General features: G+C 42.1%; 1 protein-coding gene across 2 annotated transcripts in view; it reads right to left on the minus strand.

Moving 5' to 3' along the window:
- Positions 1–823: 823 nt before the first annotated feature.
- CHODL (chondrolectin) overlaps positions 824–27,663 on the minus strand; it is a 72,703-nt gene continuing 45,863 nt past the window's right edge. The window contains exons 2-7 of one of the 2 annotated variants that reach the window (XM_066599101.1): positions 22,075–22,387; positions 16,167–16,324; positions 10,613–10,660; positions 7,294–7,377; positions 6,836–6,938; positions 824–1,362 (exon numbers count right to left, since the gene is read on the minus strand). In XM_066599101.1, the coding sequence (XP_066455198.1) occupies positions 1,278–1,362; positions 6,836–6,938; positions 7,294–7,377; positions 10,613–10,660; positions 16,167–16,324; positions 22,075–22,387 (791 nt within the window). In that variant the 3' untranslated portion in view covers positions 824–1,277. The remainder of the gene's footprint in view (positions 1,363–6,835; positions 6,939–7,293; positions 7,378–10,612; positions 10,661–16,166; positions 16,325–22,074; positions 22,388–27,663) is intronic. The other variant, XM_066599102.1, reaches the window with a different exon arrangement.

A 27,663-nucleotide genomic window follows, 5' to 3' on the forward strand; every position in this document is an offset into this window, starting at 1 on the left:
GTCTCTATATAGTAATGGGAGGTCTCTATGTAGTAATGTCCTACTGAGGGTCTCTATATAGTAATGGGGGGTCTCTATGTAGTAATGTCCTACTGAGTGTCTCTATATAGTAATGGGGGGTCTCTATGTAGTAATGTCCTACTGCCGGTCTTTATGTAGCGATGTCCTTCCAGAGGTCTCTATTTAGTAATGTCCTACTGTCAGTCTCTATATAGTAATGAGGGTGTCTATATACTAATGGGCTGCTTAGGGGAAGGGGAAACAGGGCACAACATTAGAATGACAGCAGCAGTAGAGGTCTTTCTCAGAGTTGGATCGTATTGATTTAGTGTTCTTGGGAGACGGAAGAGCAGCGTGAGTGCAAAATTTCCACATTAATCGTCAGCCCCAAAACATGAAGATAAATGGGTTTGAAGATGCATTTTAACATATGTAAAATGACTGTGCAAAAAAAAAAAATCCCCCGTCAGATGAATCCAGATTTCTGTTGCTGATGGGAGGTCAAAATTTGGCACAAGCAGCATGAAATGGTGACCCCTTCCTGTCAGCACCTCCATCTAATTTGCAACAACTACAAGAAGCTTCCTGTCCGCAGGGGCCGATATTCCTGCAGAATGATTTAATCACCCAGTGGAATCTACACCACGACGTATTCCTGCGGTTCTGAAGCCTTAGGGAGGTCCAGCGCGCCACTAGATGGGGGTCTCTAATAAAGTGGCAATATAGTGTATGTATCCGGCAATGTAACGTGAGACGGGGAGACGGATCAACAAGCAAACACTTCTTTTCTATCAAACCTTTATGCAAAGATAAATTAGGGTTGTTTCTTTTTACAATACACATTCATAGCAAGAGAGACTATAATGTTCATCAAAAAGTACAATACAGAAGAAACGGGATAATAAAATCAACCATTCTCGTTGCAAACAGTGTCAAACATACAGAATATTTCTTCTTATAAATTGAATGAGGCGTCGTCCGTGTCCTCGGCTGCATGGTAATTGAAGATTTCCAACCAGCAAAATAAGCGTAAGGCTTCTTTATTCTAAATGTAGCAAGACGTAAGATTCCGGTTTACTTATGAATCAAACATGAGTATTACAAAAGTGTTCTTAAAATGTGCCTCAAGGGGGAGCCATTAGTTCCTCTCGCTGAACAGAATACTGATGCTGCTGAGATAGCAAGTCATTCCAAGCCGATGCTTCAAAGTTTAGTGATCCAGAAAATACATTGTGATACGTTTTTCTTACATTCTGGTGATATGAGTCATTGTTTTGTTAAACTTCCATAGTGATATCGCTCCTCGGGGCTTTGGAGATCCACAGGGTAGATTGTGTTGGGCTGGTCTTTGAACGTTCTTTACTGAAAGTCGGGAAAGCAATAGAAGAGAGAGAAAATATTACAAGGGAAGATACTGAGGTAGGCGGCGAGTAGAAGAGACAAATCATTAAATTAGTGCCTCCGTTCTGCTGCCTCGGGTTATGTGACTCAAGGAGTGTGGGCTTACTGGTGACGGTAAAGGCGTGGGGCTGCGCTGTGGGTGTGGGCGCCACAATAGACAGCGCTGAACATCAATGTAGATTCATTGTAGAAGCTAATTTTCTTCCTAAATCCCCTACACACTCCTTCTTTTTCAGTTATATACCGCAAATCCTCATAGACTTACAGAAATATGCATTTGTGATGGGAGACCGATGAATTGATGCTCCGATTAATGATGGACTGAGAGAGTTAGATATGAGATTTGGATTAATGATAGAAGGATGGATGAATGGATGAATGGATGGATGGATGGGTGGATGGATGAATGGATGGATGGATGGACAGACAAAAAGAGATCCAGACAGACTGATATTTAGATTAATGGCTGATGGATGAAGGGAAAGAGAGTTAGACAAATAGAGATACACAGGTAGATATTCGGATTGATGGTTAGATGGATAGATCAATGGACAAACAAAGAGACAGACAAATAGATATGGATGGATGGAAAGAGATAAATATTTAGATAGATGGCTGAATGAATGGACAGAAAGAGAGGTAGGTAGACAGAAAAATGATTTACGATTGGATGGATAGACAAATGGACAGACAGATGGAAAGCTGGATAGATAGGAGATAGATAGATAGATAGATAGATAGACACCGTATATACCGGCGTATAAGACGACTTTTGAACCCCGAAAAATCTGCTCTGAAGTCGGGGGTCGTCTTATGCGCCGGTAATACCAAAAAAAAAGGGTAAAAAATAAAAATCATTACTCACCTCCCCCGGCGTTCTGTCGCGCTCCGGCAGGATGTCGCTCGCTCCTCGTCCCCGGCGCAGCATTGCTTTCTGAATGCGGGGCTTGGAATCCCCGCCTCTAGAAAGCTAATACACACGCCGTCAGCCAGTTACAGCCATTCAATGACAGCATTGAATGGCTGTGATTGGCTGAAGGCGCACGTGGCTTCAGCCAATCACACCCATTCAATGATGTCATTGAATAGTGTGATTGGCTGAAGCCACGTGCGCCTTCAGCCAATCACAGCCATTCAATGCTGTCATTGAATGGCTGTAACTGGCTGACGGCGTGTGTATTAGCTTTCTGGAGGCGGGGATTCCAAGCCCCGCATTCAGAAAGCAATGCTGCGCCGGGGACGAGGAGCGAGCGACATCCTGCCGGAGCGCGACAGAACGCCGGGGGAGGCAAGTAATGATTTTTTTTTTTACACTATATTACCGGCGTATAAGGTGAAAGTTGGGGGGTCGTCTTATACGCCCCGTCGCCTTATACGCCGGTATATACGGTAGATAGATAGATAGATAGATAGATAGATAGATAGATAGATAGATAGATAGATAGATAGATAGATATGAGATAGATAGATAGATATGAGATAGATAGATAGATAGATATGAGATAGATAGATATGAGATAGATATGAGATAGATAGATATGAGATAGATATGAGATAGATAGATATGAGATAGATAGATAGATAGATAGATAGATAGATAGATAGATAGATAGATAGATAGATAGATAGATGAATTGATAGGAAAAGCGATTGACAGATATAGGCGGGTGGGTGGATGGAAAGAGAGGTGGATAGAGAGATAGATATTTTGATTGATGGCTGAACGGAAAAAGAGAAAGACAAATAGATATTTGGATTGAAGATTGGATGTATAGATCAACGGAGAAAATATAAAAAGACAGGGAGAAGGAAGAGAGAAGCCCTGGATGAAGTGGCACTGCCCGAAACTCGAGCCGTCAAAAGCAGACCACGGCAACCTTGGCTCACGTCCCAAACGCGCTTCATCCGGCGGTGCTCCAGGTGCGCCGAGCGGCTGTGGAGAAAGTCAAAGCGTCCAGCAGACTTCCTCTACTTCAAAATCATGCTTAAAACTTATAACCTAGCCCTTCACCATGTCAAACAAGTTTATTTCACCTCCCTTGTCTCCTCACTATCCCACAACCCCAAACAACTCTTTGAGACCTTCCACTCCCTCCTCAGCCCCAAAGAACAGGCCCCTACGACAGACCTGACTGCTGGAGAACTAGCTGCCTATTTCAAAGAAAAAAAATCGACAACATTCGAAAAGAAATCTCTGAAAGCTGCATTATTAGCCCCGATCCAGTTTCATCAGCCCTGCACCCAGCACCTACTCACTATCTATGTTAGAACCAACGACAGAGGAAGAAGTCTCCAACCTCCTTTCCTCTGCCCGCCCCACCACCTGTGCTAGCGACCCTCTCACCTCCACCAGTCCCTTTCCCCAGCTCTCATTACTCACCTCACCACAATCTGCAACCTCTCCCTAACCTCTGGCACTTTCCCCTCCTCATTTAAACACTCCATCATATCCCCTCTGCTTAAAAAACCAACCCTGGACCCAACTGATGCTGCCAACTACCGACCCGTCTCAAACCTCCCCTTCATCTCCAAATTACTAGAACGCCTGGTCTACTCCCGCCTTACTCGCTTTCTCTCTGACAGCTCACTCCTCGACCCCCTCCAGTCTGGTTTCCGCTCTCTACATTCGACCGAAACTGCCCTTACAAAAGTAACAAATGACCTGATGACTGCAAAGTCAAGAGCTGACTATTCCCTACTAATCCTCCTTGACCTGTCTGCTGCATTTGACACTGTCGACCATAACCTCTTTCTCACTATGTTCCGCTCTATTTGTCTAAAGGACACTGCTCTCTCCTGGTTCTCCTCCTACCTCTTTGACTGCTCTTCCAGTGTCTCCTTTGCTGGTTGTATCTCTGCTCCACTTCCTCTCGCTGTTGGGGTACCCCAGGGCTCGGTCCTTGGTCCCCTTCTCTTCTCTATCTATACTGCCCCAATTGGACAAACCATCCACAAATTTGGCCTCCAATACCATCTCTACGCTGATGACACCAAACTATACACCTCCTCTCGTGAGATCTCTGGACCATTCCTCCAAAATATCATTGAATGTCTGTCCGCTGTCTCTAACACTATGTCCTCCCTTTTTCTCAAACTAAACCTCTTTAAAACTGACCTCCTTGTCTTTCCACCTTCCAACCGACCTCCCCTCAACATCTCCATTCCAGTGTCTGGCACCATCATAACCCCCCGACGGCATGCCCGATGCCTTGGGGTCACACTGGACTCTGACCTCTCCTTTACCCCCCATATCCAATCTCTGGCCCAAACATGCCACATGCACCTCAGAAATATTGCTAAAATACGTCCGTTCCTAACCACGGACACGCTAAAGACGCTCGTGGTCGCCGTCATCCACTCCCGGCTTGACTACTGCAACTCGCTACTCATCGGCCTCTCCCACATTAGACTCGCTCCTCTCCAATCTATACTAAATGCAGCAGCTAGGCTCATTTTTCTATCCAGTCGTTATTCAGACGCCTCTGCATTATGCCAGTCGCTGCATTGGCTGCCCATCCACTGCAGAACTAAATTTAAACTCCTCTACCTCACTCACAAAGCTCTGCATGGCGCTGCGCCAGCATACATCGCCTCCCTACTGTCAGTACACCACCCAGCCCACTCACTCCGATCGGCTAACACACTCAGACTTAACACCCCTGTAATACGAACCTCACATGCTCGCCTACAGGACTTCACCAGAGCAGCACCCATCCTCTGGAACGCTCTACCCCAAGGCATCCGGACAATTCCTGATGCACAAAGTTTCAGACATGCCTTAAAAACACACCTCTTCAGGGGAGCATACCAAAACTCCTGACCTAGTGCCCCACCCCTCCCTATGGTGCCCCACTCTGTTTACCTTCCAATAATTGATCTGCACATGAAATTCCCTATTTCCTGTGTTCCCCACCCCCTGCACCTCCTGTACCACCCCCAACCCATTTGTGTCAAACCGAATGTACCTCACATTGTAATTGTTGTATTGTTTTTAGAGATGAGTGAATATACTCGTTTCGAGTAATTACTCGATCGAGCACCGTGATTTTCGAGTACTTCCGTACACGGGTGAAAAGATTCGGGGGGCGCCGGGGGGTGGGGGGAGGCGTGGCGGAGCAGGGGGTAGCGGTGGGGAACAGGGGGAGCTCTCTCTCTCTCCCTCTCCCCCCCCCCCCCCACTCCCCGCTGCAACCCCCTACTCACCCACGGCGCCCCCCGAATCTTTTCACCCAAGTACGGAAGTACTCGGAAATCGTGGCGCTCGGTTGAAAAAGGGGCGTGGCCGAGTACGCTCGCTCATCTCTAGTTGTTTTGCATTTATCCATGCCTGAAAGAGCTGCGGAATAAGTTGGCGGAATAAGATAGGAGATAGATGGGAGATAGATATGAGATAGATAGATATGAGACAGATAGATATGAGACAGATGGATATGAGATAGATATGAGATAGATAGATAGATAGATAGATAGATAGATATGAGATAGATAGATAAATAGATAGATATGAGATAGATAGATAGAAAGATATGAGATAGATAGATAGGAGATAGATAGATAGATATGAGATAGACAGATAGATAGATAGATAGATAGATATGAGATAGATAGATAGATATGAGATAGATAGATAGATAGATAGATAGATATGAGATAGATAGATAGATAGATATGAGATAGATAGATAGATAGATATGAGACAGATATATATGAGATAGATATGAGATAGATAGATATGAGATAGATATGAGATAGATAGATATGAGATAGATAGATATGAGATAGATAGATAGATATGAGATAGATAGATAGATATGAGATAGATATGAGATAGATAGATAGATAGATAGATAGATAGATAGATATGAGATAGATAGATAGATAGATAGATAGATAGATAGATAGATAGATAGATAGATAGATAGATAGATAGATATGAGATAGATAGATAAATGTGAGATACATAGATATGAAATAGATAGATAGATATGAGATAGATAGATAGATAGATAGGAGATAGATAGGAGATAGATAGATAGATAGATAGATAGATAGATAGATAGATAGATAGATAGATAGATAGATAGATAGATAGATAGATAGGAGATAGATAGATAGATATTAGATAGATAGGAGATAGATAGATAGATAGATAGATAGATATGAGATAGATAGATAGATAGATAGTTTAGGATCCTCAGTTTTTTTATCCTTCCCTGTAGTCGGGCACTTCATCTTCAATCCATCTCAGGGTTGTATTCTAGATTTATCGCTATAAATGATGTATAATTCGAATATCATCCTGAATACATTAATTTCAGACTAACAAGTCCCCAGTAACGACCCTCCGCCCCCGCCGCCCACCTTCTCTCATAGTCAAAACACGGGGAATTGATTTACACAGAGCAAGCGGAATGTGCGCAGTAACAGTTTGTACCTTTTATGTAGCATTTGGAAGCAGCAGGTCCCGAACGCCACCAGTATCAGCAGCAGCAGCGGTATGGTGGGGATAATAACATAGATTAAGTTTGGCATAATTCCTAGAAGATGAGGAGAGAGGGGAAAAAAGCAAAACAGAGAAATATTTACAATCCTCCTCCCAATTCAATTGTTCCACTCAGCAGTCGGCGGCACGTATCTAATGCTCCCTGCTTAACCAGCAATATAATTATATTTATTCCAGCCTTTAAAAGTATTGATAATTAATAAATGATCAGCCGCTATCACAGCCTTAATTACTGCTCTGAGATCCAGTACTCGCTGCTCCTCCGCCTGACAACTATATTATGGCAATATTTACTGCATGCTGCGGCTCTTATTGGAAAATGAAGTAAGCATTTCGCCCACACAAATGAATTTCAGCTGAGTTGTTTCGAGCTAATGGAAACAAATCACCTGTTTCAGCCACAGATACATGAGAGGAGTCCTCTGGCTTGCTTGTAGCGATAGTTACAACTGTGGTCACAGGAGACAGCGGGTCTGGAAGGCAGAAAGAAATATATGATTAGGAAGAGTTGGCGTATTTGTGTTATTATTACTCAGAAAGATACAAGCTATCAAAAAGTTGCCACAAAGTATTTTGTACAGTTTTCTCTCAATGAGGAGAATAACCACACAGGGCATTGTCATTATCAATTGTTCTCCTTCGTATATGTATGTTAAATGGGTACTCCAGGACTTTACTATTGATGACCTATCCTGATCAGCGGGGATCCCAGACAATCAGCAGTTTGCGGGGCCCATTGTTATTGCAGACGGAAACAAAAGCATCTCTGTCTGTAATGCAGCGGACTGGGCTGGTAATACAGGTAATTAAAGGGGTCTTCCGGGAATTTATTATTGATGACCTATCCTCAGGATTAGTGATGATGAGCAAGCAATATCAAAACTTTGTTCAATCTGCCTGTCGAATTTCAGCAAAAAATTTGGTTTGATGTGAATTACTTTGAACCGGAAATTTATATATACCCCTAAAGCTGGTGTATAACACTGTCTAAGAGCCAGGAGAAGACTTGTGTGTCACCTAGCAGTGTATCTATTGAGCAGTTTTTTAGGAAAAAGAAGAAGAGAAAACGAATAGGATGAAGAAGAGGAAAGGAAAAGGAGGAATAAGGAGGAGGAGGAGGAAGAGTGAGGAAGATGAAGGAGAATGAAAAGGAAGAGAGAAAAGGAATAGTAATAAGGAGGAAGAGGGAATAGGAAGAAGAGGAAGAAGGAGTAGGAAGAGGAAACAAAGAAAGGGAATAGGAATAGGAATAAGGAGGAAGAGGGAATAGAAAGAACAAGAAGAGGAAGAGGAAGGAGTAGGAAGAGGAAACAAAGAAAGGGAATAGGAATAAGGAGGAAGAGGGAATAGGAAGAGGAACAAGAAGAGAAAAGGAAGAAGAAGAAGAAGGAGGAGAAAGAAGGAGTAGGAATAGGAAACCGAAGAAAGAGAAAAAAGGAATAGGAAGGAGAAGGAAAAGGGAATAGGAAGAAGAAACCATTTTAGTTGGTTCGGCTGAGACTAACTGCCCAGTTTCCGGTTTGCGCCAAAGGAAACTTTTAACAAAGTTCCATCCGAAACATGGTTCTACTGTTTCAGTTCACTCAACACTACTAAAGATAGGTCAACAATAGTTGATGAGTGGCGGTCTAATGATTGGGAACCTCACTAATCAGCTGTTTACCGGCCCACTGGCATTGAGGACAGAGCTGGAAACAGGGGCAAGAGGTTGGTAATGCTGGTAATTAAAGGGAAATTCCAGAAATTTACAATTAATGCCCTATCCTTAGGATAGGCTCTCAATAGTTGATCAGCGAGGGTCTACCACTTGGTATCCCCACCATTAGGCTAATTCTTGGGTCTACTATCAGTGTAGCTCAGCCGGACATCAACATTGGGATAAATGTTGGAAATGTAATAGAAGGCATTGCTCTCACTGAAATCAATGGGAGTGATGCCTTCTACTATACTTCCAGCTTCGATTCGCACCAGCAGAATCAAACAATGCCCAACAAAGTCAAATACAGGTAATGTACCCTCTCCACTCTCTGATTCCAGTACAGAATTTTGTCCTAAACTAGAGGGACGGTTTAAAGGTGCTCTGAGAAGCTTTGCCAGCCATGCCCATTTCGGGGGGTGGGGAGGCAAAGAACTGACATTTGGGGTGCAAGACATGTCCGAAAAGGTGCAACGCAACAGTAAATGCGTTGTAACTAAAAACTATATAGAGTATGATGCAAAATATACCAAAAAAGGGCAAATACTTTAAGTAATGTCCCCTATGATATGTACATGTTGTTTCAATAACTTGAAGAGTCGGGCTCGTCGAATGACTAATATTTTTTTCTGTGATTGTAAGAAGGATGCACCTAGACCCAGTTGTTTGCACATTCTTCATTGATTTCTATGGAAGACTAATCTAGACACACTCTCACCCCTGTGCAAGGAGGGGGAGGAGGCGAGCTGTGAATATCACATACTGTGAATGGTGGATCCTGTGTTATCTATCCATAGGTGTTACATTTCAGTGTCATCCTACTTGGGATCATAATGAGATGACTGCTGAAAAGTTTTCTCTACAGAACAGGTCATTGTGCAGGGAGGGGGATGAGGTGACGTTTGAGGTCATATATGGCCGCCTGCAGACGTGCGAAAATTCCGCGGTGGGATTACAATACGCAATCCTATGCAGACGGTTTGTCTGCGTGAAATCCTGCGCAGAAAACAAACCGCGGCATGCTCTAATTCTGTGCAGGGCTCGCAGAGAAACATCACTCACCGGTCGCCGTCTCCGCTCTGCGCATGAGCCGGCAGCCCGGTAGCCAGCACATGAAAGAGCCGGAGCTGCAGGAGCGGGTGAGTTCCGCGCTGCTCTCTGCAGGCGCTCGGGTCGGGTCCCGCTACTAGAATTCTCGCAGCCGGATCCAACCCGGCCGTCTGAAGGCGGCCTATAGTGAATGCTGGACTCTGTATTATCTATATATATAGGGGTCACCTCTCAGTGTAATCCTGCCTGTGGTTATATTGGGATAACGGCTGAGAAGTTTTTTTCCTACAGAACAGGAAGTGTCAGACTATTATTAGGCCTAGTGGTCAATGTGAGAACTGCAGGATTTAAAGATTTTTTTTTTTTTTAAATACAGATTATGATAACAAAAGTTTTTTAAAAATCATCAAAAAAACCTTATTTATATAAAAACTCACAGAAAAATAAGCTAAGTATGCATGACCTGATGCTGCAGGGCAGGCCCAATCACCATATTCCCTAGTAGTATGATTACATTATAAGCCATTTTCATATGACATATCTCCATTAACATAACTTTACATGAAGCACCTTCCCATTCTATGAGCTTGTAGATGGATTCGTTCACCAAATGACCCCAGGCCCATCGCTGGACGACCTCACTGTAACTCATACTTTCCATACGCCTATTGTTATCCAATATTTGTACTTTTTATTACATATCTGTTTCTTTAAGAATCATTATAAACAAGCTATAAAAAAAAAATCTGGATTCTCCATCACATTACATCAAGTCCTGAAATTACATTATGAGAAACCAGAAGGGAACGTTTCTGAAGCCTGTCCACTTATTATCCTGGATGAGATTACTTCTCCATCTTTATACACTCGGCCATAAATACATCCAGAATAATTGGGTTATCCTTTCGCCTGGTGAGTCTCTGGATACTTGCAGGGTAACTGCAGGGTTTCTCGGTTCTTACCGGGCTCGGGCTCTCCTCTGTCTCCTAATTCTTTCTCTAGGATATTTTCTGTTAAAGAAAAGAGAATCGCCCCAGAGGTGCAGAAGTCGGTTAGCGCAGTGTGACACGCACTCGCTTCTCTCACAGTTACTGCGTCATGCCGAATACAGTGGATTACAATGAGCATGCTAAGGCAGCGGGTGGCTCAGCGTGCAGAGAATGAGCGGGTGCAGCGGGTGCCGCCGTCCTGTTAGTGCGTTCTGCAGCTGGATGTGGGATGGAGCTCCGATTAGTGATGGTGGGGAGGAGAAAAACTTTATTTTTTTGTTTCATTGGAAAAGTTCTCTAACTTTTTTAAGGCAAACAAATAGAAATTCATCAGTAGAGGAAGAGAGCAAATGATGACTGCGTAGATGGAGGATTTTTAGAACAGCCGAGGGAGGCATATAAAGTGTATAAAATGCATAAACAGCTAAACACACAGGAAAAAAGGTTTAGTTACTATTGTGTTCTGCATATTAAATGAAGAGGCTGAGATACAACATGTGAGGCAACTAGATAGATATGAGAAAGATAGATAGATAGATAGATAGATATGAGATAGATAGGAGATAGATATGAGATAGATAGGAGATAGATATGAGATAGATAGATATGAGATAGATAGATAGATAGATAGATAGAATATAGATAGATAGATATGAGATAGATAGATAGGAGATAGATAGAATATAGATAGATAGATAGATAGATATGAGATAGATAGATAGGAGATAGATAGAATATAGATAGATAGATAGATATGAGATAGATAGATAGACAGATAGATATTATATAGCTAGATAAATAAATAGATATTAGATAGATAGATAGACAGATAGGAGATAGATTGATAGATAGATAGATAGATAGATATGAGATAGATAGGAGATAGATATGAGATAGATAGATAGATAGATAGATAGATATGAGATAGATAGATAGACAGATAGATATTATATAGCTAGATAAATAAATAGATATTAGATAGATAGATAGATAGATAGATAGATAGATAGATAGATATGAGACAGATAGATAGATAGATAGATATGAGATAGATAGGAGATAGATATGAGATAGATAGATAGGAGATAGATAGATAGATAGATAGAATATAGATAGATAGATATGAGATAGATAGATAGATTATGAGATAGATAGATAGATAGATATGAGATAGATAGATAGGAGATAGATAGAATATAGATAGATAGATAGATATGAGATAGATAGATAGACAGATAGATATTATATAGCTAGATAAATAAATAGATATTAGATAGATAGATAGATAGATAGATAGATAGATAGATAGGAGACAGATAGATAGATAGATATGAGATAGATAGGAGATAGATATGAGATAGATAGATATGAGATAGATAGATAGATAGATAGAATATAGATAGATAGATATGAGATAGATAGATAGATTATGAGATAGATAGATAGATAGATAGATAGATAGATAGATAGATAGATAGATAGATATGAGATAGATAGATAGGAGATAGATAGAATATAGATAGATAGATAGATAGATAGATATAGATATTATATAGCTAGATAAATAAATAGATATTAGATAGATAGATAGATAGATAGATAGATAGGAGATAGATTGATAGATAGATATGAGATAGATAGATAGATAGATAGACAGATAGGAGATAGATAGATAGATAGATAGATATGAGATAGATAGATAGATAGATTATGAGATAGATAGATAGATAGATAGATAGATATGAGATAGATAGGAGATAGACAGCTAGATAGATATGAGATAGATAGATAGATAGATATGAGATAGATAGGAGATCGATAGATAGATAGATAGATAGATAGATAGATAGATAGATAGATAGATAGATAGATAGATATGAGATAGTTAGATAGATAGATAGATATGAGATAGATAGATAGATAGATAGATAGTTAGATAGATATGAGATAGATAGATAGATAGATATGAGATAGATAGATAGATAGATATGAGATAGATAGATAGATAGATAGATATGAGATAGATAGATATGAGATAGCTAGATAGATAGATATGAGATAGCTAGATAAATAAATAGATATTAGATAGATAGATAGATAGATAGATAGATAGATAGATAGATAGATAGATAGATAGATAGATAGATAGATGGATACATAGACCATGTCTGAGGTGTGGCATGATAGACTGCCTGTCAGAACACAATATAAAATAATACTATAGTATTGCATTATAATCTATGAGTGATCACACGATTACAAGTTCAAATCCAGTATGGGACTACCAAAAAAATTGTAAAAATTAGTTTTAAAAAAAATTATAAAAAAATTAAAAGTTTAGAAACTCCCCCTTTACCCATGTTTAGAATAAAAAATAAAGCAAAAACATATCTGGTATTGCTGCATCTGTAAGTAACACATTTGTTCCACACGGTGAACATCGTCAGAAAAAAAAACGACAAGAAAAATTGTACAAAAAGAGATCAAAAAGTCGTATGTATTCCATTATGTTACCAATAGAATCTACAGGACGCCCCTCAAAAAATGAGCCCTCACACAAATATGGCGACAAACATGAATAGGCTCGAACTTGGCTATCTCCGGCACTGAAATGAATGGAGCCGCAAAAAGGCTTGTGTGTTTCTCTATTCAATCGTGGGTACAAACAACCCCCATTGTCATGATCAGCAGGGTTTAGATCAGTTAGACTCCCACCGATCCAATGGGTTAGGGATAAGTTTCCATCTTGACAAAAGTTTTTTAAAAAGGTCTTAAATTATGGTAATAAAAACTCATTTAAGGGGTTGTTTAAATTTGCAAAAAAATAAATAAATAAAAATATTTTATATATATATATTTTTTTTTTTTTCATGTATCATATGAGGGTATTCTGAGTTAATAAAAGAAGGTCTGCTGTTCAAAATCCCCATTTCTTTGCCAGAGTAGAAGGCAACTACCAAGAGCATCTTCCCCTCTGAAGGAATCATTCTGTCCTGCATTACATAGACAACTCATTGATTTGAATTGCATTGTGTAATGCCTCATTTACCCTGTGGAGGCACTGCAATTAAATTAAATAGATTCAAGTTGTGCACATATTATAGCTGATTACTGGGGGTCCCATCAGAAGAATTTATGATCTGCTGATTGTCAAATGAGCCTTCTAACATGTAGAGATAATGCAGAGTGAAAATCTCCTAGAAGCCTAGAGATTTTAGTCATATGACCATGGTGCAACATCATGACTGCCGGTGGTTGTAGAAGATCATTGGTGCACATTTATTACTGTTGGTGCATCAGAATTGTGTAAGCCACACCTTTTTTTGTACAGTTTTTCTCCAGGGGTCGGAGAGGGGGTTACATTACCGTCCGCCATCCTTTCTTTCATTCTGCTGCCAATTCTTCTACCATGGCTCCTGTCAGTACAGTACTCGGTACACCCTGTGCATTGGGTGTGAGATACTGCATACTGATTTATGACTGGTCAGCGATAGAGATGAGCGAGCACCAAAATGCTCGGGTGCTCGTTACTCGAGTCGAACTTTCAGTGATGCTCGAGAGTTCGTTTCGAGTATCTCATCTGATTGGTCCCGCTGAGCCAATCAGAGGCAGCAGTCACACACCCATTCATAAATTCATGAATGGTTGTGTGAGTGGAATCTGCCTCTGATTTGTCAGGCTGTGACCAATTAGAGGCAGCTCATTCAGCAGGCGGGGATTTTAAATCCCCGGCTGCTGAACACTACTCACAGCTGTTCAGAGCAGTTCAGGAGGACTGCCGCTGGCCGCGCTGAACTCCGTCTGCCGGGACCAGGTGAGTATATATATATTTTTTATTTTTACACATTTCTGGATGAATTGCAGGGAAGGGCTTATATATTTAACCCCTTCCCGACAATTCATCCCGCGATCGCCGGCAGCCCATTGCTTTTAATGGAGCTGGCTGTATTGCCGGCTCCATTGAATTCAATGGGCTAACATCGTTCTGCCGGGACAAGGTGAGTATATATATATTTTTTTTACACATTTCTGGATGAATTGCAGGGAAGGGCTTATATAGTTAAGCCCTTCTCGACAATTCATCCCGCGCTCGCCGGCAGGCCATTGCTTTCATTGGAGCCGGCTGTATTGCCGGCTCCATTGAATTCAATGGTCAGTGCTCGTTTAATCGAGACGAGTACTGCATGGTGCTCGTCTCGAGTAACGAGCATCTCGAGCACCCTAATACTCGAACGAGCATCAAGCTCGGACGAGTATGCTCGCTCATCTCTAGTCAGCGATGCTCACATGTAACAGCAGTGTGTAATATCTTAGACTACAGATGCACCACCAGTGGTCAGTGTGCATCAGTTAGTTTACAAATCACCACAACTTTCTTGGAAGTCTGAAGAAGGGTCTCAAGAACAAGCAAGTTGGTGGCCAAACAAGGCGAGACAACTAGTTGTGACAAGTTATAAAGTTATTCCCTATCCACAGCATAGGGGCTAAAGTTCTGATCGTCAGGGCTCCAACCGCTGGGACCCCACAGATCATGAGAATTGGAGTCCAGTTGATCCTCGATTGAAAGCAGGAGAAATTGAACAGGCATACCGCTGCTCCGTTCACTCCAAAGACAATGCCAACGATTACAGAGTTCAAACACTTTGGGAATCTCTGACGCTATCACTGAAGTTCACTTGGGGACCATCCCAACCTCCATTCTCGGGATTGGTGAATGGACCCCCACTGATCATAAAATCATCCCTATCCACATATAACTTTGCACAACTCCTTTAACCCCTTGACGCGTCAGGACATAGAGGTACGTCCTGAGGGTTCATACTTGTATAGAGCTAATCCCACTCCATACAGGGCTGATGGCGGCTGTCTTTGAAGCCAATAGCAACCCGATCGCAGCTGCTAACGCTTTAAATGCCACTCTCAATTCTGAGATTGAGGTTCAGGGATCGTTCAGTTTCCCTTGCAGCCAGGGGCCTTCTGAAGACACCCAGGGCTGTCACTTCAGATTGCCTGTCCAGCCATGTCTGTGGTAAGGCTTGATAGGCTGCCTATCAGAACACTATATAAAATGCAATACTATAGTATTGCATTATACTCTATGAGTGATCTAAAAAAAGGTTCATTAATTTAAAAAAAAGGAATTTAAACCCAGACGATATATGCCTGTGTGAATAAGCCCTAATAACCAGACCCCTTCCCAAAGATGGCAGAATTGCGTTTTTGACTCCACTTAGAAGTTTTTCAGTACACTGTATGGTACAATAAATAGTACTATTGAAAAATAAAAATAAGACAATCCCTCTTACAGTCACATAAAAAAAAAGAATTATCATTTTTTAAAGTGTGGAGGACAAACCAAAAAATCAAAAAAGAAAAAAGGGGCCGCATTAAGCTTTATTTACATAAAATCAGAAAACATTCCCAGAAAATGTACAAATGTGTATAAAAGTGCAGCAAAATAATATAAAAAGGCTGAAACAGATGAGATAATGTAAATGGACAATGTAAACAATGTTATTTCACCTACCTGGAGGGTATTTGCATATAAAATTGTGCCTCATATTACAGCGGTCGTCATTCCACTGGTAAAGATATGGACCTCCAATACCAGGATTGGCTGTTGGCTGATGATACATGACAACACACGATTCACTGCCGCAAGACGGTTCATCCGCATACCAGTTCCTGCCAATATATGCAGAAATAAGTCAACTCTTATGTGTTATCAGAGCCGGATATATTACTTAAGGGGATATTCCCATCTACTAATGTTATAGTATATCACAGCCGTTCCTGTGATACCATAGCACATGCCAATTCTTCATTCATTCTCCTCTTCAAGGCGGCATCTCACCAGTTGGTTTGGGAATTGGGGGCAACACATTCTCCAAATAGTGGGGGATAGAGATGGGGCCACATTTTGCTAGAACCGTCTGTAGCTATCCTTAGGATAGGCCATCAGTGTGTGATTGGTCGCAGTCCAATTCTCACAGGCTTCTCACACTTGTGCGGCGCTGTCCCATTCAAGTGTAATTGGATGCCATTTGGTGGCTGTTAAAGCAGTCCTTCACTCTCCTAATACTCAAGGGGTATCAAAGCCTCATTAGCTAGGTATGCCTAAGTCGTCGGTGCACCAGAGAAGAATACAGCGTGAAACAGAGAAGTGGCGTTTCAACATTTGCTTCCTCCTCTGAAGCTCTTTACTGAGTAAAATGTATATAGAAAAACACATTGCAACACATGACGATCATGAGCCAACACCGCCCGCTGTCATCCAATCATCCGATGACAGAGGGGTTAGGTTTGCCCCAACTCAGCAATCATCAAAACATTCTAAAGTTGCAATTCACCTGGCAGTTACATTATCTCAAATTTACATGTGGACATATAAAACTGCTAAACGCTAAAGCTAGTAGTTACATTGTGTTATCTCAGACTTGTCCAGTGAACACACAGTCTACTAGAGCATCGCCCAATGAGGACTTTCTGTTTATGACTGCTTTTACAAGTCAGTTATGACCCCGACATAAATTAATGTATAAAACACCATGACAGGTTACTCTTACAGGGCCATCAGTGGCCATAGCCTGCCATGTTAAAAAAAAAAACGTATACACAGTGTGTATGTTCTTGCACCACTGCAGTCTAAGGAAAAGTGTAAAAAATAGCAAAAACACCCCTTTTTGCACACTTTCCCATTTGTATAAGAAAAAAAATTGAAAACATCCACATATTTGGTATCATTGTATCTGTAACGTCCCGTACAATATATTGAACACACTATCCTGCACCGCAAAAAACATTCATTTGGCCTCCCAAATAATTGCAATAAAAGTGACCAAAAAAGCTGTATGTACGAGGAAATAAGAACTGCAGCAAAAATAAGCCCCCCTAGAGCTCCGTCCATGGAAAAATAAGAAAGTTATGGGATCTTGAATGTAAAAATGTACAAAAATAATCTTCAAGCAAAAGGGTTTGTGGAAAAACTTTAAAAAAAAAAATATATATATATATATATATATATATATACGTAATTTCAGTATCGCCGTAATTGCACCGATCCACAGAAAAAAAAATCCTCATGTCATTTATGCTGCATCATTAACGTAACAAAAAAGACAGAAGTGATGTGTTTTCTCCATCCCAAAAAAGTATAAACGTTTTACAATACATTATATACACCCAAAAAGGGTCCCAATAAAAACTGCAGTTTGCATCCCAAAAATCTCCCCCATACGGCCGTGTCGATGGGAAAAATAAAAACGTTATGGCTTTTGAAAAGTGGAGATAAAATTCCCCCCAAAACTGTCCTTAAGGGGTTAATAATTTTTGATAAGCATTCGACAGCAATTTTGCGCAACGGGAATATCCCTTTAAGTTACTGCATAAATAAGCAGGTGTGTAGCGGATAACCGCTGAGTGAGCCGCTTATCTCCCCAGTTAGAAGAAGTTCTTAGCAAAATGTTATAATAAACTCCATTAAGCTATAATTTTATAATGAACTCACTAATTGGCGATCTGCCAGCTTGGTAGGCTTAGGTGGGAGCAGCATATTACTTGTAAGGCCCGTACTGCTACCGTAGTAGCTAAAGCAGCACTAATAAACATAGTAAATTGGGGTGGTTTACACGGGGCAGAATGTTACACCACGGACAAATCTACAACAAGCCAACGTCTGACATGCAGATTGTGATCTAGTTTTGCCCCATAATTACTGCAGATATCGTGCTTTACAAACCCGCAGATATTCTGTGGCAGATCTGCCCATATACTTCCAAGAACCGTCAGTTAAGCAATCATTGAGCCGACAACTTTATGCCCCGGCGCCCCGGTGCACATGAATATTCGGCTTAGGGTCCTTTCACAGGGGGGCAATAAATCATTCAGTTTCCGTCATCCATCGGGAATCTGAATGATTATCATTCAGTGTAAATGCGTACATAAAAGATCGGCCGTGTGAACAGGCAGTCGTTAATCTATGAACAACTGCCTGTTTACTGTGAATGTAGGCGGGCGGACTGGAACGATTCCCGGCCCGCTGCGCCTCAATTCACTAGCAATGATCGCTTCAGTGTAAAGACACAGGAGTGGTTATAGTTGGGTCATCCTATGTAAGAGACCCTTAGGGCTCCCACACACGAACAGATTTTTGCTGGTCACTCATCCGGTGTCTTCTGCGGGTGTCCGCACCACGGTTCTGCAACAAATACCGTCCATAGCATGTGATGAGAAATCAATTCTTCCTGCACGCTCGCGGAAAAATCGCAGCATGCTCTATTTGTGCGCGGATTACATGCGGATGGCTTTCATTGAAGATAATGGAAGCCTTCCGATACGCGGCCCATCTGCAATTAACATTGCGGACAGGTCGCAGATTCCGCGCCATTGCCTAGTGCCGACATGGGAAAAATAAACATTTGAAAAAAAATCTGTAATGCGCATGTCTGATGGCGGCTCGCCCCGACCATCCGCAGTGCAGATGAAGAGGAAAAGAGACAGGTGCGCACTGACCCCTGCTGCTGTAACAGTCAGATTCTGCTGCGGGCTAAGGCATTCGGATCTGGCTCTGCCATGGGCAGACGGCCCTAGTCAAGCATTCCTGTGTTTGTAGGGAGGCAAGTAACAGCCAAACAAGTCTGGCACTGGCTTATCTCCTAGGGAATAAAAGGATCAGTTTTGAAATGCTTCAATATCCCTGATCCTCCTCGTCCCCCAACATCATCTGTTGGGAGAAAGGAGAGTCATCTGGCCCCGATGTTATCGGCAGGTTCAGACAACTACAGTAAACACTAATGTGGAGGTCCTAAAGGGAATCTGTTACTCTCGGCCCCATGAGCTAAGCTTATGGGCTTAAAAGTAGCTAGCCCCTAGAGTCCGGGGTTGTAAGTTTTATACTTATCTTCTCCATTGTTCTCCCAATGTTAGTGAAAGGGGCTCAGATGATGTTTCTTTGGATGATACAAGGGTGACTTCTACTGGCCGTCATACATTACTGCATTGTATCTCTCTATGGAGTCTTGCATTCTACTTCCCATTGATTGTAGAGATCAGGTGGGATGTCTGCAGGACTGGGGATAATAGAGACTGGCTTAAAGGGGTTGTCCCGCGGCAGCAAGTGGGTCTATACACTTCTGTATGGCCATATTAATGCACTTTGTAATGTACATTGTGCATTAATTATGAGCCATACAGAAGTTATAAAAAGTTTTTTACTTACCTGCTCCGTTGCTAGCGTCCTCGTTCCCATGGAGCCGACTAATTTTCGCCCTCCGATGGCCAAATTAGCCGCGCTTGCGCAGTCCGGGTCTTCTGCAGTCTTCTATGGAGCCGCTCGTGCAGAATGCCGGCTCCGTGTAGCTCCGCCCCGTCACGTGCCGATTCCAGCCAATCAGGAGGCTGGAATCGGCAATGGACCGCACAGAAGAGCTGCGGTCCACGGAGGAAGAGGATTCCGGCGGCCATCTTCACCGGTAAGTATTGAAGTCACCGGAGCGCGGGGATTAAGGTAAGCGCTCCGGTAAGCTTTCTTTACGTCCCTGCATCGGGGTTGTCTCGCGCCGAACGGGGGGGGGGGGGGTTGAAAAAAAAAAACCCGTTTCGGCGCGGGACAACCCCTTTAAGCTTGATGTGATCGGGGGGGAAATAGTAGATACCAGACACCGGATGAGAGAGTGACAAACTGGAGAGCGAGCGCAGTGGTACTCAGCCTTGAGAGACTGCATTACAGGAAGAGAGAGCTGCAAGAGGAGTGAGGAGTCAGCTGAGGGACTCATGAGAGACGTGTCCAAGAGATTCTGTGCCCATCAGAAAGGGACAGTGGCACGAGAAAGAGGCAGCCTGTAAATAAGAAGCGCGGCCCCATAATGTATCATAACTAGAGATGAGCGAACCTACTCGACCACTTCCCTTTTTCGCCCGAGCGCCGTAATTTTCGAGTACTTCCGTACTCGGGCGAAAAGATTCGGGGGGCGCCGTGGGTGAGTGGGGGGTTGCAGCGGGGAGTGGGGGGGGAGGGAGAGAGAGAGGGCTCCCCCTGTTCCCCACTGCTACCCCCCCCCCCCCCCCCGCTCCGCCACGCCTCCCCCCGCCCCCCCGGCGCCACCTGAATCTTTTCACCCGAGTACAGAAGTACTCGAAAATCGCGGTGCTCGATCGAGTAATTACTCTAAACGAGTATATTCGCTCATCTCTAATCATAACCGACATCGCTAAAAGAAAATCAGCAGGTAATTATAGCTAGAGAGAGTCCACATTGTCCTCCCGCTCTGTACAATAGGGGACCCCCAACTGACATCCAAAGATGCTTCATCTATGTTTCAGTACGAAACATTGGAGATACGTAAGTGAGGTCGGCCCTCAGAAAAAAACGTCATGTGCACATGGATAGCGACTAAAGCGCAAGCCTGCCAGTTAAAAATACACAAGCTTGAGCCAAAGCCAGAGATTCATATTCATCCGTCAGTTGCAGACAACATATTGGACAACATTTGCGTCACTTTTGTACTGTTTGCGGGCGACCACCATTGCTGGCTTGAAATGTTTGGTGTGACTGCCATGTGCTTTACAATTTAGGTGTATTGACAATTTTTCTCAAAAAATTGTCAGAATAGTCTGCGCACATTACAGTTGCGCATATCCTTAGTTAGAGTTAGTTAGGTTAGCCAATGTCCTTGTAATAACTTCATACCACTTATCTATTACCGGAAGCTTCTACTGACAACTTATTGTCCAAGTTTACTCCTTATAATATATATATTTTTGGTAAGCCTGATGTCCGCATCGTATTCGCGTTTCTTTGTCACCCGCCCCTCCCACGAGATCCGCGCTGAAAGCCGCCACTATAGTGCATTGAGCGCACTCCTAATAGGATAGGAGATAAATATCTGATCACTAGGGTTCTGACCGTTGGGACCAGCGCACCCCGAGTTCTCCATGTGAATGCAGCAGCAGTGCGCATGTGTGACTACCACTCCATTCACTTCTAAAGGATGGAGGAAAATTGACAAGCGTATCAGACTCCTTCCATCCCATAGAAGTAAATGTAGCACTGGTCACACATGTGCACTGCTACCCCACTAGTAGGACCGCAGAGATCAGACATTTATCCCCCCTGTGGATAACGGATAAATACCATCAGTGGTAAAATCCCTATTGGCTAATGTCCCATTCAGATGGGCCAACAGTCATCTAAATGACTGCACAAGTGCTGACGTCATTAGCGCTCATGCGGAGAGTTTAGCCAGTTCACCAGTGGATCGCGGGCTTCTTGCTCAGCGCTTCAGATTCTGAGCGGGGAGCATTTACACTCAGCGAGGATCTCTCAATCCAGCAATGTTTTTTATGCTGACAGTAAGTCAGCGATAACGAATTTTGACCGACAATCGTCCCATGCGAATGGCCCTGAACCCATCTGCTTTAAACTCATTGGCAATTACCTGTACTGGGTGTTGCTTCCGTCATCCCAGTTGTAGAGGTCCGGACAAGCACCAGATGAAACCATGGAGTCTCGGTTTCTTGAGAGTCCAATCCAGAAATCCCCATCGGCTTTTCCGGAACCTGAATTTGTGAGATTTTGCAGCATTCTCTCAATGAGTTTTTGCTCTGCTTCACTTTCAATGCTCAGAAGATGGCCTCCTTCCCCATCGCAGACCTGGCGTGCCTGATGGTAGCCAACCCGCGCTGTGACGTCTTGAAAATAAGCAATTTTGTAGCACGGATGCTTATAGTCTGCGTAACAGACCTTCCGTCCTGTAATAGAAAGAGAGAATCCTGAATAATATTTAATCTATATTATCATTAAAGGGGTTACCAAGGAAAAAACTTTATGATCAGTGGGATCTGACAGCTGGGACCCACAGTAATCCCAAAAACAGGGTCCCCACATGAATTGAGCAGAGAATGCGCATGCGTGCTTTCAGCCGTTCATTTCAATGGGAGTGTTGGAATTAGCCAAGAAGAAGCACTCGGCAATCTCCTGTGCTCCCATTGAAATGAATAGACCACCAACGTGCATGAGCATCCTGGCTCCATTCATATCGGGAACCCAGGGGTGCCCCAAGCCTTAATGCTGCCTGAGGAGAAATGTGAAAAATGGCCCAACCCCATCTCCTCCAAAAAAACAAAAAAACTTATTTTACAGGCATTGAAAGCACCAATACGCAAGATACCCAACACATATTTGAACCATTGAGACTTATCTGAAGTGACAGAGTAATAGCACCCCCGGTAGGTGTCGCAATAGTATTAGCACCGCCAGTAGGTACCCCAATAGTAGCAGTACCCCATTAGTGGCCCCAGTAGTAATTCTGTCCCTGTTAGTGTCCCCAGTAGTACTAATAGCCCTCATGGTGGCCCCAGTAGTAATAGTGGCCCCCATAGCGGCCCCAGTATTAATAGTGATGTCCATAGTGGCTCCAGTATTAATGCTGTCTGGCTGGAAGTGACTAACCCAGCAAGCATTGAACTTACTTGTTCTGTAGTTCGATTCTAGTGGTGGCCGCTGCTGTAATCAGCCTGTGTGTCTCCGGCTTTTCTGCCCGGTGTCTGTGCTGTATACAAGCTGGCATTTACATGCAGGAACACAGACATCAGGGGGAGAGGACAGGGATGCACAGGCTGTAAAGATACTGGCTAGGCAGCAACTTGCTGCCCCTCTGAGGTCCTGCAAAGTGCCACCTGAGGCACCAGTCCAAGTTCGCCTCATGGTGGGGGCGCCCCTGCAGGGACCTTTAGAATAACCATTCTCAAGATCGCTGGAGGTGCCAGAAGACCCCCGCCAATCATAAAGTTTTTCCTTATCCGTGTATCTTTACACAGGCTGGCAGTCGTCGACTGCAGGAGCGCTGATGTCACCACTAAGGTCATTAGCGGTCGTGCAGGGCGTTTAGACAGAAGACTTATCATTGGATCTTGGGCTCCTCGCTTCTTACTCACTGCTTCACCTTCTATGTGAATTGCTGAGCAGGGAGCATTTACACATAACGAGAAGCCAGCGATCCGGTGATCGTCTTTTCACCGACTGAAAGTCAGCGATAACGACAAGTGAACCAATAGTAAATGATTGTTTTGCATTTACACTGCCTGATTATAACTAAAATTAGTTTGTTTCAACGAGTTTTGAGCAATAATCGTTAAGTGTAAATTAGTACCACCTTACTTAGTACCACCCCTTTAACGCTTCGCATACTGAACTGATTTAATGTGATTGTTCATTTTAAACACAATTTAGTAGAACATCAAACCACAGATTACTGTTTGTAATTAAAGGGATATTTCTCCACGCCTTGTGGTATCTGAAAACAGTTTATTTAAATTCAACTTCTATATGTGTCCAGGCATGACCCTGCTCAAAGTCAAAATAGTAGTTCGCTCCTAGTCGGTCAAACTTTGGGAAAATATCTACTGTCGCTGTCACTGGTATATGGATTCTCACTAACATGCAGGAGGCCTGCTGGCTAACTCACAAGTCGCTAATGGTGTGTACACCTTTGGCTTTTTCTGAGGCCAGCCTCACTTACAACCCATGTGGAATTATTCTTAGATATCCTCTTCTGGTTCCTGCCGATGGCTGGTCTTCAGAAACTGTAACTCTCTTAGTGCTTCTGCAGACTCTTTCACTCTGCCCAACGCTTTTCTGCAGACCATTGCACCACTGGTCTCCAACAGCTCTCACAGACAGTGCCTCAGCTGGATCTGTAGTCCCTGCTGCACTTTATTGTGAAGCAGAATTTCTTTTTATACAGCTCTAGAAGCACCAAGAAGCTTTAGGACACTTTCCTAGAGGCTTCACAAGTACTGGCAAGCGCTGCTGCCTTTGGCACTCTGCAAGCCTATTTCATGGGCTGTGTGCCTATTTCTGGCTCACGGCTAATGTTCATCTATTCTCCGTTCCCCCCGCGATCGTGCGCTGAGCTCTGCCATTGGCTGCAGCCCCTGTGATGTCCCATAAACAGGCTGAGGAAGCCTATAAATCTGACCTCCGATGGAAAACCCAAAGCGGCGGTGCAGAACACAGCGAGGGGGGGGGAGGTGAGTATATGCTGACTTGTAATTTACTACATACAGAACAGACCTTTAGTAAAAGAATATAACTCGGACCGCCCCTTTAAAGAAAACGTATAAACATAACATGATTTATCTTTTATTTTACGGTTTTGCTTAAAAATTTCATTAAACATTTGGAAGTCGTATCAGTCCATTTCCCTCAGAAATGTTGACGGCGATAAATCCATAATTCAGCAGGCTCCTGTTTTACTTGTGAATTGAAAGCTGCAGGCTACCTCTGATTTTCTCAGGGTGAACCTCATATCTGACAAACATTCAATTCTTTGATACGACTTCTGGGAATATTAACATTATCAAAAAAGAGGTTTTACATCTTACAAAATATCTAAAACATACGGAGATTAGCGCTCTGTTTGGACTTTGGCTTTAGAAACTGGAATGTACAAATTGCCAACAACTAAATATATTTTTATGCCACACTATTGTGCAGTTTAAATCACATGACGGCACTTATGTTTTATGTACACGGTAAATCAAAAACATAGCAAAAACTTTTCATATAGAAGTCAAAAACCATATAAACCTGCTCTGTGCAGAAGAGGGAGAAGAGCCTGGAAGCAGTCTGTCTACAGATGGGTTCCTCTTGGGAGGAGTCACTGGTTTGGCTGACATGAGTTAATTTGCATACTTTTCCCATGGAGCATTACCTAAAAAATAAGTCTACACCCACTAGGTCTCCTCAATGAATGGCAGTACCTCTTTTTTTTCTTTTTTGATCATAGGCATTAGAAAAATAACATCATATTGAGGGCCGCACCCGAGGAATCTCCTTCCCTTCCTTCCCGGCGATTATGGCTCTCCTGTCATCTCCAGTGTCCGCCACAATCTTCTCTGGTCTAGGGTTGTCAGAGCCTTCTGAAAGGTGGTGTGAGTGTAGAGGGCTACCTCCGCACTGTGGAGCCGTACAGTCCTGGTTGTCTTCTGTGTGTGATACCCCTTGGCTGTCAGTCCCCAAATTGGCTTTCATGAGCATGTGCTCGGCCCAACTTTTAAAGGCCCTTCAAGTATTTCAGTCCCCGCCCAATCCAGATAAGGTCTTTTCTGTTTAAGGCTTCCACCCTAGAGGGCGCCTGAGTAATTTATTTTCTAGTGTGCAAAGGTGTAATAGAGTTTCTGTCTGCTTTCCTGGTTTTGATCTGTGCTTGTTTCACTCAATTTTCCCAACTTCTCCTCTCCTGACCCCAGCTTTTTTTATTAACTTTGTTTTACTCTGTCTGTTGTCTGCTTTGACTCTCAGCCTGTTTCATTGCTATGAAAGTCTTCCACCTGTCCTGACCTTGGCTCTGGGCCAGGATTATGTTTCTGTCCATACCTTCTGGTACCGTATTATGGTAAACCGGACTAAATTGCTTCAGGTCCATCTTAAACAAGACTATTTTGGGGGGTAAAAATTTTGGGGTCCCCCGCAGCAAAGTCCAGATTCTGATTGATGGTGTAAATTGGCTTTCCGGGACTAAACTATTAATGAGTTATCCTCGGATAGTGTCACGGCTTCTTCATTTCGCTGATTGGCATGGACCCATAATGGCAAGCCCTCATTAATCACTATTAATGAGCTAACCTGAAGAGAATGTTACAATATGCTGTAGTCACTGACTTAGCACTCCTGGCTACTGCAGTACACACTAGATAGATAGTTTAGATAGATAGATAGATAGATAGATAGATAGATAGATAGATAGATAGATAGATAGATAGATAGATAGATAGATATGAGATAGATAGATGGATAGATAGATATGAGATAGATAGATGGATAGATAGATATGAGATAGATAGATAGATAGATAGATATGAGATAGAGAGATATCAGATAGATGGATAGATATGAGATAGATAGATATTAGATAGAGAGATAGATAGATAGAGAGATATGAGATAGATATATGAGATAGATAGATATCAGATAGATGGATATACAGATAGATATGAGATATACAGATAGATATGAGATAGATAGATAGATAGATAGATAGATAGATAGATAGATATGAGATAGATAGATAGATAGATAGATGAGATAGATGAGATAGAGAGATATCAGATAGATGGATAGATAGATAGAAAAATAGATAGATACGAGATAGATAGATAGATAAGATAGAGAGATATGAGATAGATAGATATCAGATAGATGGATAGATAGATAGATAGATATGAGATATACAGATAGATATGAGATAGATAGATAGATAGATAGATATGAGATAGATAGATAGATAGATGAGATAGAGAGATATCAGATAGATGGATAGATAGAAAATTAGATAGATAAGATAAGATAGAGAGATATGAGATAGATAGATATCAGATAGATGGATAGATAGATAGATATGAGATAGATAGATAGATATGAGATAGATAGATAGATATGAGATAGATAGATGAGATAGAGAGATATCAGAGAGATGGATAGGTAGATAGAAAAATAGATAGATATGAGATAGATAGATATGAGATAGATAGATAGATAGATAGATAGATATGAGATAGATAGATAGATAGATGAGATAGAGAGATATCAGATAGATGGATAGATAGAAAAATAGATAGATATGAGATAGATAGATAGATATGAGATAGATAGATAAGATAGAGAGATATGAGATAGATATATGAGATAGATAGATATCAGATAGATGGATATACAGATAGATATGAGATATACAGATAGATATGAGATAGATAGATAGATAGATAGATAGATAGATAGATAGATAGATAGATAGATGAGATAGATAGATGAGATAGAGAGATATCAGATAGATGGATAGATAGATAGAAAAATAGATAGATACGAGATAGATAGATAGATAGATAGATAGATAGATAAGATAGAGAGATATGAGATAGATAGATATCAGATAGATGGATAGATAGAAAATTAGATAGATAAGATAAGATAGAGAGATATGAGATAGATAGATATCAGATAGATGGATAGATAGATAGATAGATAG

This window comes from Eleutherodactylus coqui, chromosome 4 (assembly GCF_035609145.1).
Source record: "Eleutherodactylus coqui strain aEleCoq1 chromosome 4, aEleCoq1.hap1, whole genome shotgun sequence".
Taxonomy (NCBI): domain Eukaryota; kingdom Metazoa; phylum Chordata; class Amphibia; order Anura; family Eleutherodactylidae; genus Eleutherodactylus; species Eleutherodactylus coqui.